The 17,461-nt window shown below is 43.9% G+C and overlaps 2 protein-coding genes across 8 annotated transcripts; both read right to left on the bottom strand.

Annotated features, from left to right (window-relative positions):
* Positions 1-8: 8 nt before the first annotated feature.
* LOC128771570 (zinc finger protein ZFAT-like) lies at positions 9-7,650 on the bottom strand. Of its 3 annotated transcripts, none has more exons than XM_053886999.1 (23): positions 7,479-7,650; positions 6,920-7,081; positions 6,621-6,755; positions 6,325-6,543; positions 6,119-6,256; positions 5,989-6,056; positions 5,713-5,798; positions 5,486-5,566; positions 5,255-5,403; positions 5,011-5,102; positions 4,742-4,890; positions 3,955-4,675; positions 3,729-3,861; positions 3,429-3,661; positions 3,129-3,213; positions 2,365-2,478; positions 1,667-1,840; positions 1,497-1,585; positions 1,294-1,432; positions 858-964; positions 647-734; positions 413-519; positions 9-354 (listed from the first exon to the last, which is right to left on the bottom strand). In XM_053886999.1, exons 1-23 carry the CDS (start codon positions 7,498-7,500, stop codon positions 160-162), a joined length of 3,486 nt encoding a protein of 1,161 aa, XP_053742974.1. In that variant the 5' UTR covers positions 7,501-7,650; the 3' UTR covers positions 9-159. The 3 variants fall into 3 exon arrangements, with proteins under 3 accessions (XP_053742974.1, XP_053742973.1, XP_053742975.1); XM_053886998.1 differs by having other exon boundaries at positions 5,989-6,059; XM_053887000.1 differs by lacking the exon at positions 7,479-7,650 and adding an exon at positions 7,368-7,449 and having other exon boundaries at positions 5,989-6,059.
* A 336-nt stretch (positions 7,651-7,986) lies between these two features.
* On the bottom strand, positions 7,987-16,407 carry LOC128772022 (protein tyrosine phosphatase type IVA 3). 5 transcript variants are annotated; one of them, XM_053888012.1, is made up of 7 exons: positions 16,247-16,407; positions 11,759-12,175; positions 10,742-10,879; positions 10,014-10,106; positions 9,825-9,955; positions 9,602-9,676; positions 7,987-9,078 (listed from the first exon to the last, which is right to left on the bottom strand). In XM_053888012.1, exons 3-7 carry the CDS (start codon positions 10,835-10,837, stop codon positions 8,961-8,963), a joined length of 513 nt encoding a protein of 170 aa, XP_053743987.1. In that variant the 5' UTR covers positions 10,838-10,879; positions 11,759-12,175; positions 16,247-16,407; the 3' UTR covers positions 7,987-8,960. The 5 variants fall into 5 exon arrangements, with proteins under 5 accessions (XP_053743987.1, XP_053743991.1, XP_053743986.1 ...); XM_053888016.1 differs by lacking the exon at positions 16,247-16,407 and adding an exon at positions 14,374-15,022 and having other exon boundaries at positions 10,742-10,874; XM_053888011.1 differs by lacking the exon at positions 16,247-16,407 and adding an exon at positions 14,374-14,997.
* Positions 16,408-17,461: the final 1,054 nt, after the last annotated feature.

Consider the following 17,461-nt stretch of genomic DNA (forward strand, 5'->3'; position numbering starts at 1 on the left):
GTTTTTTTTTGCTTTATTAAAAACTTTTGGGTATCCAAAAATATATAATTGCTTCATATAAATGCACGGAAACATGTTGGCTAATATTACAAAAAGAAAGCAAAGCAATCATTGGTATGTTTTAGCTTACTAATCATCTGAAATGTTATATGACCATTGTTAGTTTATTTCCACCGTTTGCTCCTGAACATAGACAATGTAGTGGTGGGTGTTGTCTCCCTGAGTGAGGACTGTCAGGGCCTCCAGTCCGTGACCATCGTCCACCACCATTAGCTGGTTACCATCCAGCTCCCCCTCAGCGTTTACCACCATCAGCTGGTTGCCACAGACTTCCTTCTCATCAGCCACCTGGAGCTTTAAAAAAAACATTCAAATCAGTCATGATTTAAATGGCAACATTCGTTTTGTTTACCTGTTCCACGACAGCAACAGTTCCAGGAGCCATGGCGACCATGGAGGTGACAGCGTTGTGGGTCTCTGTACTAAACTCTGTGATTTGCTGCAGAATATTTACTGCCTCTGTTTGAAGAAATAACAACAGTTAAATAATCTACTTAAATCTGTTGTTTAAAATACAGTATATGATGATAAATATATGTTGTTTAATAAATTAGTTTAAATAATAAAATAAAACTGTCGTTTTTACCGTTATCCTGCAAGGCTGCTACATGTGCTTCTGTTAGCTGCTCTTCGTCCTCCATAGATACATACTGCGCCTCCACCATCTCTCCCACCTGCATATTTAATGGCATTCATGATTCCTGTGCGTTTGTATCACCATTAGACACTTTATTCCACCATTTAATGACACAATTGCATCTTCCTTCATCATATAAGAAGAGCTTGATGCACTCTACCTCCCAGGTGCTTTCCACTACTTTGAGACCATGCTTATTCTTGAGGTGCCTGTTCAACTCCCACTTGGTGCCATAAACAAATTCACACTCAGGGCATTTCAAACCACCTGGAAAAAAAGGAAAAAAATATGTTTTTGCAGACATTTGAGAAATATATTAACCGCTTAGAATATCACTTTTGTAAAGAAGCCCAAGTACATTTGACAATAACATACTGTATGAGCACCAAAAAAAACTACCTTCACAGTATAAACAGTCAACATTCCAAACTGATTTTTCAAAATGACCAAGACAGAATAATTGTAGCTCTGAGCCTGGTCTGCTTAATGTCATATTTTTGCTAGCGTGTGTCACTGTATTGAAATCAGAGTCGCCAGCTATGTTCTGACCGAACGCAGCCATGCCAGCATGTTTGACATGAGAAGAGAAAGTCCACCTTGTTGTTTCAGAACTTCTGGATCAGTCAATCCTGGGCCGGCATTTTCATACTTCTGATCTGGGTGTTTTTTCTTGTAGTGTCGCTTCAGTGGGCCGGCAATGTTGCAGGCATACTGACAATGTGCACAACGGAAAGGCTGCAGGGGGAGAGGGAACACAGTTAGAGAATTCACGCGTCACATCTCTACATGTTCCTCTGACCTTGAAGTCTGTATGTTGCTCCATGTGTCTGAGCAAAGACGGTTTGGAAACTGAGGTGAACTCACAAGCGGAGCACTGGAACCGCTTTCCTACACCAGAAAAAGAGTTGTGAGCAGAAAGAGATAATTGATAATGAGAGATTGATAATGAGGCATGCTCTACTGAGTAACCTTCGTTGCTGTGACTCAGTCTGTGACTCTTCAGGGTCACGTTCGATTTGAAAGTTTTGCCGCACAGGTCGCAGATGTGGCACCGCTCCTTGTTGTGTCGGTTCATGTGAGTTTTCAAGTTGCTTCTGCTGCGGCCGGTGTAGTCGCATTGGCTGCAGGCGAAGGGTTTCAGACCTGGGAAAACATCATGTTCAACCTCTAACACAGGATCAGGACCAAACTTGAAGATAAGCCTGCTTAGACACCACTAACACTGGACCTCCATTTGGCTGAAACAGAAGCCAATTCCACCTCCTCCTGAAACTCAAGTCTATCTCTGAGCGTCTCCAGCTCACGTCACCATCAGGCGCATTGTTCAGCACAAACAAGCACAATGACTTTCTCTTATAACCCTCATTATCACTCGCCTGTTTATCCAAGTAAGAAAACACCAAAAAACACCTCTGCATGCTCGAGTTATTCTCAGCTCAGGTCACCAGAATAATTCCTTCTGCAATATGTCTTCTGTTTGATCTTGCCAAGTGGAGGGCAGCCAGGAGGAAGTCAAGACAGATGGGGAAGTCAGCACAAAGCAATTTGAACAATTTAAGCACACAGATGTGCAAGTGTGTGTGTGTGTGTGTGTGTGTGTGTGTGTGTGTGTGTGTGTGTGTGTGTGTGTGTGTGTGTGTGTGTAACAAAGCAGAGCGTCAGCTCACCTTGGTGGGCCCATATGTGCTGCTGGAACTCACTGCTGTTTTTTAAGAAGTAGGAGTCACAGTAAGGACACTTCTCTGCTCGCTTCACCATCAAGCCTTTGCCGGAGACTTTATCTGTTTCACACACACACAGGAGGAAGAGAAAAGTGAAAACTACTTTGTTTACCCAGGAAATTATATAGGCACATAACAAATGACGAGTGACAGACGAATCTCATGTTGGCCTAATGACACCGTTACATAACCACAACATGAATCAAAGAGACATTCTGCTCTGTTTCTATATATGCATTTGATTTCCTAAAACATAATTGAGTGTTTCAACATGAAAAGTTTAACATCATAGGCCAGGAAACTTGTCGGAAAATACAGGTTTGGTCAGCCGTTGAGCTGTTTTACTGTAGCACTGCATCAGCAGTGTTGTTCTACTTCCTAGAATCCGCAGTGTTTTTGATAGTTTGATAGAGAAGTCTATCAAAAATACATGTTGAAAATAAACGGCCTATTACGACAGAACCAGAGAGTGACCCTGAGATTGATTAGCTATAGGCACCTCTTAATCACCCACATAAAAAGTCTGATTTCTGATCAAAGACCTTCAACAAGTGTTTCAAGAGCCACTTGTATCTGTTGGAGCTTCTTCCACTTCAAGTACTGTGATGAAAAGACTAAAATAAAGATTAACACTTAGTGAGAAACAATGGCCTTCAGTGTGGGGAGACATGTGGTGAGCAGTTGTGTTTACACTGATGCACATCAGATACCTGGGTGAGCTACTCTGATGTGCTGTTTCAGCCGGTGCTCTGGAAGCCTGTGTTGGCAGACAGGACAGGTCACACACTCCCCCTGCTGACAAAAGAAGAACATTTCCCAGGAATTACCGACCTGAAAGGTGTTGAAACTACTGGAATGTTAGAGGTCACCAGTCCCTTACAGAACAAGGGATGGACTACTGACGCGATTTATAACCATTACTTCAACCTCAGCGTGTTTTGTGGGAGGAAACCCGAGTGCCCGGAGTGAAACCACTCAAACACCACACATGTATCCGAGTTGTTCTATACCTGTTCCTGGTGCGTCTTCAGATGAGCCTGCAGTTTGTATTTATCAGGCGTTGTGTATTTACAGTCGTGGTGAGAGCACGTCAGGAGGAGGCCGCTGTGCTTCTGGACCTGATGTCGCTTCAAAGAGCTTTTGGTGATGGAGGAGTAGCTGCAGCTGGAACAGTAGTGCAGGTGTTCCTTGGTGTGTGTGCGCACATGAGTGTTGTAGTGGACTTTGTACCAAAACAGTTTACCTTGCGAGAGAAGAGAAACATAATGAAAACTCTGATCAGAGGAGACACAAATGTCTGATCCACTCACCACAATATTGACATTCAAGTTCTCCATAGATCTTCCTCAGCTGCCGGTACCGCTCCATGTCGAGAGGAGTCTTCTGTAGTGACGACAGAACTTGCTCAAAGGCACTGAAATGCTGCGGTTCTTCTGTAGACACCTGGAATGCCAGAAAGAGAACACGTTTCACTAACCGTAAGACACAACCTTAGCTTGTCTGGCTGTATTTTAGAATCAACTATCAGCCGAGTACCTTTTCAACAGGTGCAGCTTGGCATTCACTCCCTGATGTTGTAGAACCATTTCCTTCTGACAAGTTAGTTAATCCTGATGATGGACCTGTCGAAGCGTCCGGGACATGCTGTGTGTCTTCTTGAGTCTGATACGGTGTCAGGTTTTGCGAGTTCTCCTCGAGGCCGTTGCCTGGCGGCTCTTCACTAGGCTTCTCCACTGACCAATCAGAACTCACACTGTCTCCCTCCGCTTGGGACGGATTTGGGGTGTCTCCTGTACTTTCATCCTGAGATTTGTCATCCACAACCCCTTCATCCAAAGAGTATTGACTCCCCATTTCCATTGTGACTTCCTTCACACCGTCCTCTGTGTCTTCCCTATTATCGTCTGCAAACACATCGCCCCCAGGCTGCAGCATGTCGAAGCTGCTGTTGATGCACTCGGTGAAGACCTGCTCCTGGTCCAGTTCTGAGTGACACTCAGTCAGATGGCTCTTCAGCTTATGGGAGCTGACGAATTTCCCATCACATACACTGCACACATACAAGAAGGGGTGCTTTTTCACGTGAGCACTGAGTGTTGCCATCTTGGTTGCTGTGTGGTCGCACAACAGGCACACAAAAGGACGCTGAGAGCCATGGACCAGAAGGTGGCGGTCCCGCTCCAGCTGGTTTTTGAAGCACCTATTACAGGTGGGGCAGCGGTAGAGGAGCTCTCGGAGGCCTTGGCGAGTCTTGAGTCTGCCCAGGAAGACGTGTTAGTCAGGGGCCAACAAGGGCAGGAAAATGAAGAGAGAGAAGTCTTACTTCAGTTTTTGGTAGCTCTGGTAGACGGCAGGATCTTTGAGGCTGTGACGTTTCATGATGTGCTTCAGTAAGTTCTTTACATCTGAGTACTTTTTGTGACAAAAGCTGCAGTGCTGCTTCACCTTCATGTGAACTCGCTCGATGTGCACCTGGAGAAGAACAAAGATTTCATCAACAGATCAGCGGGAAACAGAGGTTGAAAGCCTCAGAACACACTTCTATTTTGTTTTACATTATGGTTGATCAGAATTGTCCTCTTTGCACAATACCTTGAGATGTCCTGGGCTGAGGCAGGTAAAAGAGCAGTGCTGACAACTGAACTTCTCTCCAGTGTGCTTCCTTAGGTGAACATTCAGGTTTGCTTCAAAACATGACCAATAGTTCAGCCAGAAATCAACACACAACTTTTTGCTGAAGGCAAAGAGCCTGACATCAGTCAGCTAAAAACATATAAAACTAGATTGTTTCAAGACTCAAACTTGCTTGTCAACAGGAGGACTGGAGCAGACTTACCTTTAATAGCTGATGCGTAGTCGCAATGTGGACACTGAAACGGCTTCTCCTGCGTATGCATCCTGAGATGGGAGGTCAGTGAGTGTCTGAACTTGAAAATCTTGTTGCAGAACTCACACGTGAAAATCTTCAGCCGGCCCTGAAGTGAGCTAGCAGGAAAAAGACAGAACAACATACATGATTTACAGCAAAAAAAAAATACTAAAGTCAAATTATAGTTATTCAAAGTACTTGGCTGCATCTTGCTTTATGCAATATTCCTGAAAGCCTCTTCTTGCAGGAGATGTTGTGGTTACGGCATTGGTTGTGGAACTAAAGACAGAAATCGATATGACAAAGGTTATCCATGCCTTTTAATACATATGATTCAGTGCAACACATTCCACATGCAATAAATTGTGAATGGCAAAATTCACCATTGCATATAAGGCAAATATAAATGCTCTAAAGAGCAGTACCTTTGCTCCTGGTCTGTTTTGGGATCCTCACCACAAGATGCAGATTCAGCAGGTAAGAGGTCTGACTGACTCTGAAACACTTCAGTCTGAAATTGAATTCAAAAACAAAGTAGGAAATTGGACCATTTAGTCACCAGATAAATACAGACTTCATATAAACAGTCTACGGTCCACACAAGCCAACTATGGAGCAGGAGGTTGGAGCTAGATGGACTTGGTCGCTACAGAAGAATACAATGAACCTTGATAAAAGAAATGCTATTGAAATTGCCTCACCTGAGATTGAGCTTGGATGTTAACACATTCAGCTGAAATATCCTCCACAGGAATCATTTTTGAAACACCTGCTAATGAGATGTTATATTAGGACCACTCAATGGAGACAACTAAATCCGGATAGACAAACCTGGAAGGGTTTCCTCCTCTGTTAGAACAACATTAATGACGGTCTTCTTGCTTCCGAGTCCATTTACTTGAGAGCTGTGGATATCAGAAGCCAACCCACTCTTCTTGGTTTTCCTTGAGGCCCTGAATTTTCCTGCCCCTGCGTAATGTAATACTCAGAGTTACAAGTAAGGAATTTGATGTGACTTAAAAAGTATAATGACTTACGCCGTTGTCCAAAATCTCCAGGACCTTTACAGTTTTGGAAACTGTCTTTATGGCCATCCGAGTCAAAATTTTTGCAGTTCTCTTCTTCGTCATCTGAAATAGAATTTTCTTCATCTTCTAGCTCCCTTGCATTTAAGCAAATGTGTTTGAGGATCTGTCTTCTGCTGCTAAATTGACGATGACAAGACCGACATTCCAGCCCCAATGGTGTGGCATCACCTAAGTTGAAGATATGGAACAATCAGAAACATGAGTTACTCTTGATAGATAAATAAACTGGCCAATCCGTGACTGACCCACTCCATCTTCTGGATATTGAATTGGATTTTTCTCTCCTAGGAAGGAGATGGCATCTTTCTCTTCTGTGTGTTCAGTGCATATTTTCTTGGTGGAGCCTTTTGGTCTACCTCGTTTTCGCTTTACTGGATTGGCTGTGAAAATAAAAATCCATACAACATGACATTTTCGAAACAGTGACAGAATATTTCACTTCACTTAGTATTTTAAACAACATGGTGAATGCAAACCAATTAAGACATGCAATATAGAGTAGGGACAGTAACTGTATCTCACCACTACTTAATTCGTATCTAACCTGCAGCGGGTGACTCAAAAGACTCCCCTAAAAGAGGTTGGAGAGCAACAATGATGTCCTCAACGGGCTCTTGTTGAGGATGCTCCTGGCTGCAATGAGCCAGCAGAAGTGACTGACTGGGTGAAAAGAGGTTGCAGAGTCGACACATAAACAAGGTTCCACCTAGAAAGGAGACGCATCACAAGAGTTCAAATGGGTGTATAAAAATTATAATTGCCATCGAAGCGACAGACGTGAGTAAAAATCTGACTTAACCACATTTTCATGGTTCAGATATCTTAGAGCAACTGACGATAGCGCCACTCAGTTCAACTCAAGTAGGTTGGTTGTTGTCATTCATGAACTCATATCGTTGTGCAACTTACAAATAAAGAGGTGGCCTGCCACAAATAAATACGCGCCTATTACCGCGTGTCTTTGACCACATCGGTTAAACTTTGCGACTCACCAAAATGGGCAGCGAAACATATTTAATAAACGCATTTATGTGTTTATTTTCAGTCTGCCCCAGCTAACATGAAGCCCCGGGAAACATATTCGAGCGTGTCTAATGCCTCACCTGCTTGGTTTCCGTCCATCATCCTTGACGTCGCGGGAATAATTTAATCTGGCGTCATGTACCCATTATGAATAGAGTGACGATACATTTAACCGGCAGATGTACGTTTTTGGTCCAATATTGAAGCTTGCAAAATTTTGACGAATCTGCGACACAAGGCTGTCCAGCAAACGGAAGTGAACACTCAATAATTTCAACCTGGAACAGCACGCCCTGTGGCAGGAGTTAGGTACTGCTACTACTTAACGGTAAAATAAATAACATTTGAGCGTCAAGTCTTTAACATTTTATCTGTTAATTTAACTCATCAAGATATCCTTATAATTAAGAATTCACTACGTTCTCATTCAGACCTGCAGCGAATAGGCTAAACGTGAATTATCACAGACACTCACAAACCTTGGACACAATGCAATTATTGATATATCAAAATGACATACTGATGACCATTATAAAATGAGAATCAGAAAAAATCAGAAACAGAAAAGCTTTATTAATCCCAAGGGAAATTATGTAAAGTTGGACCTATTATTTAATACCAGGTAACACACACAGAGAACAGACCAAATAAATCCAGACAGAACTGAAAGCCATTTATGGGATTTTATTAGAAAAGATAAAGCCCATGCCATTCACCAAAAATAGCAGCAGTGTCAGCCACCAAACACATTTTTGAAGCAAGTGCAAACCAACCGCAAGATCAAATGAATTCACATGTTCACCCATAAGCCCAAATGTCGGACCAGACTCTATGCTGACAAAACAAAAGTTAAATCACTGAATATGAAGATTCCAACAGCATAATAGTACAAATTATTTTCGTCCAATAACCAGTTGGTTGTTGTATTTTTTGATACATGTTCTTTTAGATTCTGGCTTGCAGATATTTGCTCAAAATTCAGTCATATTTAATTCGTAAATACCATCAAATTTCGGTGGAAATATTGCATCCTTTGTTTCTATGTGCGAGTATGTGCCAATCTGTTAATAGAAATGTTTTGCAGAGGCAGAAGCTGGTTAACAATATACAAATGGAAAACTGTTGCGTTTACAAACTCAAACAAATGGCTTCATAGATACCAGCATGCTGCAACTACAAGAATGTTTTTTTCCCCATTACCTGATAAATATAAGCAAAACAGCAGTAAGATAAGCCCTAATCCGTGTAAGATTAGTGAGTCTGGCCACGGCGGCAAAAAGCAAATATTCTTAGCTGTACAATTCCAAATGTCGGCTGATTAATTTTGAGTTAAAAACTTCACATATTTTGGGAAATTTTGGGAAAACTAAATCAAAAACTGTACAATGGAGCAAACAGGAAGATAGAAAATAGTTTACAAACAACCAAGCCATGGAGGAGGCTGTCTGGCTCTTGCTCATCTGAATGTGTGTGACTGTGACACAAGGCTTTAATGGTTTGATTCCTGAGTGCTTTCCTTGTTGTTGAGGGGTAACAATGTCTCTGTGCAAGTGTGCTCGGGTTCACATGGTGCAGCATTTATTCTTGTGAGCGTGAGAGTCCTTGAAGCGAAGTCGATGCTTGGATCGATATTTCTCCAGGTAAGTCAGCTGTTTGCTGTTGATGGCTCCGCGACGCTTCCTGAAACACAGAGAAACACAGGCGGGTGTCGTCTCATTTCATGACAGTGGCAGCAGAAAACTACATCGAACTCGAGACGCCTGTCCTAATATAAAACATTTCGCAACCTGCAAAAGCAACGATATCTCGTTGATAGATGGGAGTGTTTCCATTTCAGGGTACACACGTTGCTTTTCCAAAAAGTGCTTGAAACTGTCGAAGGACGATTTATTTTGTGGAAAGCGTGTGTGTGACCTCTAAGGGAGACAGCAACATCTCTCTTATCAATCAGGTATTTTCTCATCATCATTCTGAACAAGGCAATCAGCTGAACCATTTTGCCCTTTAGCTCAGCTCTTTTCAGCCAGTGAGTCAAGGTGAACGACTCACGACAAATGACAATGAGACAATGACAAACTAAAAGAAAATGCACGTGCGTGAACGTGACACGTCTAAAGGGTTGCAAAAATTACGTGTGATATAATTACACATAAATAATATGGGATTGTACTGCCGCACTTCAACTATACGATACTGTACTCACTGTCTGATGAGTTGAATGGCATCCTCATACTTCATCCCACTCTCGATCAGAGCGAGGGCAACAAGCACGGGAGCCCTGCATGTAAAGCAGAGTGGGCTGTTGAGAACACAGAGGAACACCAAAGACGGGGAAGCCTTGGGCTCCAATCCCAGTGTGCCAACTGGTGTCACCTTCTTCTGACCAAAGACTCTGCAGTCGTGTAACGCAACATTCCGTCCCTCACCTTCCGAGTCCGGCCACACAGTGAACAGCCACGCAGCATCCTGGATCCTCTTGAAACTTCTTCTTCAACAGACTCAACCAGTCATCTACCAGATTGCTAGGGGGTGGCGCTCCGTCGTCGAAGGGCCAGTCCTGAAGACGGAGAATGTTGAAGAAGCTACCTCTGCATGCACCCTGTTGACACCCTCACCACCACGTTGATGCCGTCTTTCTCCAGTGGCGACTTGTCGTAGGTGACGTCACAAACCCGGACGACTGTGGTGGCTCCGTATCGCTTCAGGTCCTGGAGTGGCAACCAAAGAGTACTTTTACTCTTCACATGGACCAAATTCAGTATCCCAAAATGACCAGATAGCCAGGGTCAGGGCTGGTCTCAGCAGGCACCTCTCTTGAGTTGCATTTGAACCTGAAGTCCTTTCCTCAGGACTTGTGGTCACATCCACGTTTCGCTTCGTGGGGCTCTTTCGCCGATCCCCACGAGTTTAAGCCGCAGTTTCAGTTTGGTTCAGAGTCCTGGTTGAGGTTAGCCATGTGTTTTGGATGGTCATGCATTAAAGTCAATGAAATGTCCCCACAAAGATACCGGTACAAGTGAGTGTGTGTGCAAATATGTATGTATTTCTGTGTTTTTGATGCACTGACTGATGATTTTCAATAAATCTTTTTTTTTCTTCCACTGCTGGATTAAACTTTGATACTATTGTTTACTCATTTACATCAATCTTTTCTTTTTTTTCATCAAAAGTTCTTCATCTCCTCAGACCCATTCACCCTGCAGAAAACTCCACTTCCTTCCCAAACAATGTCAAGTATTTTAACAAGCGTCCCAGCTCAGTAAGAGCTATGACGACAATGTGACACGTTGAGAGTGTTTCCAGGGCACAGCTGACTGACACAGATGCAGTTGGACTTGCTCACCTCGATGAAGGAACTGAGCGTGCTGTCTGTGGGGTTGTGTGTGATGAGGAATCTCATGTTCTTGTGGCACAGTTCCACCGGAGCTGGACGGTTCATTCTGGCCACTTGGAACTCAGATGCCAGCAGATGACTTCTAACCTTTTAGGAGAGAGCCAAGAGAAGTAGGTTAGTTTCAAACTGCACACTTGTTTGATCACAAAGAAACTTGTGGAACAGTGGAAGCAGGAAGTGGCCAAGTGAAATGAATGCCTGGATTTCTGTGACTTGCTCTGAGGGGCTGGAATCTATTCAGGCAGGGCACACCCTGGATTGGTCGAGTCATTATCAACTCGATTATAGAGCCATCCATTGACCTTGTTTGGACTGTGGGCAAAACACAACCGATCAACAGCGCCTCCTAGTCTTTAAGCAAGGCATGTTTTTTCTGCTTATTTTAAAAGACAACTGCATTTTGAGTGGGTTATTGTAAAAAAAAATCCATAAAAAAGAAAAAAAACATTCCTGGTTATCACTAACAATAAACTGATTTTTAAAAAGATTGTAACTATCTTTTATGATTTATTTAATCTATTGATGTTCTCATTTCTGTTCACTTTGTGATTTGAAGGGGGGTTGTTGCACCCCATCAATTGATGTTCGCTCTTTTTTTCTTTCCAAAAAATATATAATATCAGAATTTACAATCTCTCTGAAGTATGCCTTTTAATCAATAACGCCACAGATACAGCTCTAATTCTCATCGCAGCACATGGTCTCAGACGGAGAGGTGAGAGTCGTTCCACTGACGGAGCCAGTGACTGGTGTCTTTCTGAGCACGCTGGATTCCCCTCGTCAAATTTGAACGTCAACATTGTGAGCCACCAAAGCCAATAATTGTTCAGTGATAGCCAGTCAATGACATTTGTCTGACGGCTCCAGAACAAACTCTTAGAATGACTTCTATAGTGTTGAGTGTGAGATTCCACAGCACACGTCCAAGTGATAAATAAAGCCTGGTGTGTAAATATCAGCCCTCACCTTCAGATTCAGCTGCACAGTCAGCTGCTCTGGCGAGTTCACAGCAGGTCACCGCTGCTTCTCCTTCAGCTCAGTTTGAGAAAGGTATTTTTAAAGGTCCTGTGATCCACAGCACTTTTACCCCATCAGATGACGGAACACTTGAGTCCAGGAGGCAACACTGTGTGTGACCACCTCTGTGTGTTAGTCTCTGTCGCTCTGCCTGATTTTCACTTCTTCCAGTGTCTCTCTGTAGCTCTTCCTCTCCAGTCAGATCCTCGCTGGTTACCCCATGGGCTGATGGTACGGTGGACAGCGGCTGTTTAAGATTCAGGGTCCACAGACAGCATGGTCCGGATTCATGCCAATCTGTGTCTAGATGTGTTGAGCGTGGCAGTAGTCACCACTGCGCCGCACAAACTCCATCAACCAGCAATTCTGTAACAAGAGCCAACAGTCATGTTGTTAGTTTGAAACCTTGGTTTTCAGCACTGCAGGACGCCTCAATTCTTATATTTATATTAGAAGATACGCATCATATAAACTTGAGAATTCTGTGAGGCAAATGTTGACCTTGGACTTCCCTGTCCCTCCCACTGAGGACCTGAGCATCTTCAGCTCCAACTCTGCTTCTTGTCTTAGAGTCAGAGCTGCTGCCTATGAAGCATCCCTGCCTGCACTCTCCTCTTAAGTCTGTCCATCCCACTGTGAGAGCCCACCTGAACTCATGGTTTTTCTCTTGCGCTCAGCTTCACCGGTCCTCCTGTCTCTCATCTACCCATGTGTGTCCTGGCTTGGTTCCACGGAGCTTCATGCCGCTTGTCTCCAGCTCGTGCCCCTGCATGCTCTTGATTTCCCAGTTGATCTGCGCCTATATTCCTACCTGCGGTCCCCTTTGGGTCCTGAGCAAAAGAACTGGATGCAAGCAGCCCAAATGACTTCTCTATGCTTGGTGTCTGCACTCAAACCCAGCTTGGACATCCAGGAGAGACCCAAAGTAGACCCACTGCTACCACGTTTTGAGGCTAGCTGTGGGGGCCTACTCACATACACACACTGTCACAATTTAGAGGCATCAATTAAAAACCTGTGCATGAACCTCCCCGATCCACTCCTCCCCCAAAGTCTCATAAATACAAGCAAGGAAAGCTCAGCGATTACCTGGCTAATCCGTGTTCACCCATCCACCCCAGCAGTGACACAAACAAACACACTTGTGACAACAAGACAAGCTCATTGTTGACTGTCTAAAGAGCACCACTAATGTTTGCTTTAGCGATTAACATGTCTTTTATGGGGTGAGGGAGGGGGTGTTATTGGCTCACGGGGCATCACTAGTGAGCCAGGGTCTCCAGGAATTCCTTTCCTCTGTTCGACACACAGCGGCATCTCATCTCCAGTGCTGCATTTTCTCTTCACAGAGCAGTTCCCTCACTCTAGAACAAGATTTCAAGAAACTCCTGACCCAATTTGAGTTGAAATTTCAACGTGTGTCTATGTGGAAAAGCTTTAAGCAAGTCTTACATTACTCTTGCTTCTACACAGACAGCAAAGGGCTAGAGACGTCACACTGTAGTCCCAGAAAGAGAACTTGAAACAAATTTGTCATGACTTTATGAACCCTAATCGGGGGCCGCAAATGGCCCACAGGCCGGACTTTGAACAACGTGTGGGGAGTCCAGCTACCGCTCATCAATGATACATCATGAAAATCATGAAACGTCTCCTTTATTTGAGTGAAACAACTCCAGATGGTTCCAAACTCCCTTCCTCAGCCTCATAGCAGGAAGGCTTTCTTGCCCTGCGAGGCAACATCTAGAGAGTGACACTAACTTTCCCAAGCACCTCATCATGCAGAGCCACTGAAATACTGTAATGACTCATGACAGGCTGGAGCGGCTCGTGTTCACACGCAGAAGAGTGAGGTGTGAGCGCAACAGTTGTGAAGGCAAAATCTTGACTTTTGTTTTTACAACACTGGAAACCACCTTCCACTCTGTCTCACAATAGTCATTTATAAACATTCAAGCTGTCTCGCTGAAAGATCCTTTCAAGCTCTTAAATCAAAAGCAAAGCTGAGTTTACTCACCCAAAGCCTGCTGAGTTATTTGTCAGTTGCTTATGACCAAGTACTTGTGCTTAGAACTGCCGAGCTGAATTTAAACTATAGTTTGAGAAACAGGTGCGTGGTCATCTGACTGGCGGGATGTGTCCCTGTCACCAGCTAGGTCGAGACGCAAAGAGGTTAAAAATGGATCCAGAATATCAATATAGGTTGGGATAGAGTTGCGAAACGTCGACAGTTCAATGAAGCGGCGAAAGCTCCTCGATTAGTAGTACAGACGGGTTAGTAGTAGCCACAAATAGGATAAATCCATTTACAGAACCAACAGCTCCACTGACTTACTGCTGCCGCCTCTGCTCCGACTCAAAGAATGCAACAATGCCTGTCTTGGATTGTTTGTGTACACAGCACTTCCCTCTTACCTCACCTGAGTGGCTGAACTGCTGACTGACAGTCGCAGCACAGCACTACAACAGAGCTGAAACACCACCAGCTGACCGCCTGTTAGAGCCATGAAGCCATGAAGACACAGCTGTATTTATAGCCGGATCTATAACTGCAGCACACTTACCGCTCCACTCGTCCCTGTCCTCAAAGTTCTTCCACTTCTGCGGCTGTTTCTCCTCCACAGTGAAGCTCTCTCTCCAGGTGTGAGGAAGCGCTCTGTCTTGTCTGAGCCAGTTTGCTGCTCTAACTGGCAGTAGTGGTGGAGTGTGTGTGGCTGAAGATCTGCTGTGAGCCGGTGTAATCAGGCTGAGCAGCCATCTGACCCTGACAGCCCTGTCACTACCAGAACACTCTACAGCTAATGCTCTTACAGAGAAGAGCCTCACTCCCCCTGACTCTGCTCCACTCCCAACCAGTACACTGTTGTCTCTCAGTATTGCTTTTACTAGATGCAGTTAAGGCTCTTTATCCCGCCCTAAACCACGCTCTCCTTTTCTTACTCATCCTCTGTTTTTTTCTCCAAATATAGGCAGTCCCTTCAGCTGGCTGATGGATGGAGCATGTCACTTTGTTGAGTGTTTGTTCCTAGAATTCACTTTCTTCTTACAAGGGACCTTGTTTGTGTTCCCACAGCCTGACCAGTGTGTTTACCGCAGGACTGGAAATCTAAAAAAACAAATCAAACACTGCTGTTTTCTCCCCTCACAGTTGAGTAATTGAATTTGAGGTATGGGATGACACGCAGTCACAAGACATTTTCTCCCACCGACGGGAGCCTCACCTCGCTATCAATCACTTTGAGTGTGGGGTTAAAGTCTTCACCCACACACGCACAGAGCTTCACAAACACCCAAATCAGTCGCAGCATTACTCAGGCAAGGAAACCAAATGTATCAGAAGTGTACAGGAAAAGCAAATTGGAGACTTCCATCAGAGAGTGAAACACAACAATGCATGCCCTGGCTTGTCTGAGAAATCTCAAATGTGACCTTCCAACTGTCACTTCTGATGAATGAAGATCCAGTTCTCTCAGTCTCCCCGGTCCCAGCAGCTGTGGTATTGTGTTTTGTATTAGCAACAGAATAAAAACACACCCTTCACATAACAAATCTAACATTGCTGTGTTCAAATCACACTGTGCCAGGATGGAGCACATTATATGACAGGTCTTAAAACCTTCCTTTCAACAAGCCTTATCGGAAAGTGTAAGAAGAATTCTGAGCATCAGGAAGCTGGTTCCCGTCAGCTCAAGCCATTCTTTCAGTCATGACCTCGAGGTGAAGGTAGCAACCAATACTGATCAGAAATGTAGAACTTCCTCACGTCACCACAGGTCACGGGAGCAAACTACTTATTTATGGCTTCTGTGAGCAGTTTTCAAGTTAGTCCCATTAGTGTCCCATTCTAAATGCCTCGAGGTCAATAAACAGATTTAACTGAATTACGAACAGCATTGTTGTTAAATGCTTTTGACTCATTAATGTGCAACATAATAATCTGGATTATCCTGACAAGATTTGTCTATTAAAGAAAGCGTTTTCGCAGTTGTACTCTAATATTGTTGGTCCAAAGACATTGGAGAGAAAACATATAATGAAGTTGTTACAAGGAAATGCAAAATGGAAAACTAGCATATCTAGAGAAGCACTAAGGTGACCTATTTCATGTCTATAATTCAATTGTTTTAGCCATTGAAGTAATATATTTATATGAAAATGCCACATCTGTTTTGGAGTTCTTTTACTAACAGACAGATAAAACTCCTTGTGAAAGGAGGCCGGACACGGCATACTGGCCAGGATGCTCCATGAGCAAGGAGTTTTTGCTGAATGTGTATGAACTGTGCTTTAGACATCAACTTTCTCTGTCTTCAAACCTCCCCCATCTGTTTCCTCTTCAGCACCTCTGAGATCCATCATAATCTACAGACACATTATGGATATTAAGGCCGACAGTTTTTCCAGTAATGCCATCCTACAGCTGAGAGTTTACAGTACCTTCTGCCGCCCGCTCGGCTCCAGAGCAGCCATCTGTCTCCACCAACCGCGGCCTAAACATGGCAGTTGTGTCAAGAAATGTGAGCTGACACCCAGTAGGTCAACCCTCAGCTGGTTGTCTTTTTGAGGAGCCCGAAGGACAACTAGGCCACCTCTTTCACAACTCCATCAAGCGTCAGCCCCTGAGCTGGACCACGCAGCAACGCGCGCCTGCACAACGACGAGCAGACAGGGAGAACATAAGCGGATGGTATTGAAGAGCTTAACCCAAAGTCACATTTAAGAATACTGATAATTTGTTGACTTGTTTAGTTCGAGCCAGTCCCTGTGGCTGGTCTGGAGTCTGCTTGGTAAACTAATCTTGGGATTATGCAATAATGGGTGCTATTTAAATCTCTACGGGCCTGTAGGGGAGCTCCAACTATTTCGGTAGCTCCCAGTGACAGGTGAATCATTTCCAGCGAAAAACGCTGCTTATATAATGTTTTATCAAATACCAGCATGACATACCACCTCGGCTGAACAAACCAGATTAACCGGCTAATTACCCGCTAATTACGATGCTCTGCAACAGCAACCACCCAAATGACCTACTCACACTAATAACACACTTAAAAAGAGCTGATAATGGGTTTTTTTTCCAGCAGATAAGAGTGGATTTAAAACAATATTTTAGGATATAGATTATTTTAGATTTAGGATGTTTTTTATTTTTCAGTATTATTTGTAAAATGTAGGTCAATCCAAAAAAAAAAAAAAAAGTTATATATTCCAATGCTCCTTAAACCATGGCCTTGTAACTGAACTCCCTCAGTGGCTTCACGAGGGGGACTGGACTTCTCTGGACTTGGGCTACAGAAGAGGCACCAAGAAATGAGCAGCATGCAGATACAAATTAGTGCCACCACACAGCAGGAACAACAACACAAACACACAAGTATGGAGCAAGCGGCAGCAGCTGCTGTGTGTATAATTAGAATGTTTTGAAAGCCGAGAGCGGGATGGCCGGGCTTTCACCTGCAGAATGGGATGTTTCCATGACGACCTGCAGCCGTGACTCTACGCTCCTGTCAACTTTATACATCCTAAGGATCGCTGCAGAAAACTTTAATTGGGTCCTACATTTCAACAAGAGGCTTGTCACGAACACATGCCTGGAGCTTTCCATGTTAAAAATCTTTCCATCTTACTATCATTGCCTTCTGCTATGGAGCA

The sequence above is a fragment of the Synchiropus splendidus genome, chromosome 15 (assembly GCF_027744825.2).
Source record: "Synchiropus splendidus isolate RoL2022-P1 chromosome 15, RoL_Sspl_1.0, whole genome shotgun sequence".
Classification (NCBI taxonomy): Eukaryota; Metazoa; Chordata; class Actinopteri; order Syngnathiformes; family Callionymidae; genus Synchiropus; species Synchiropus splendidus.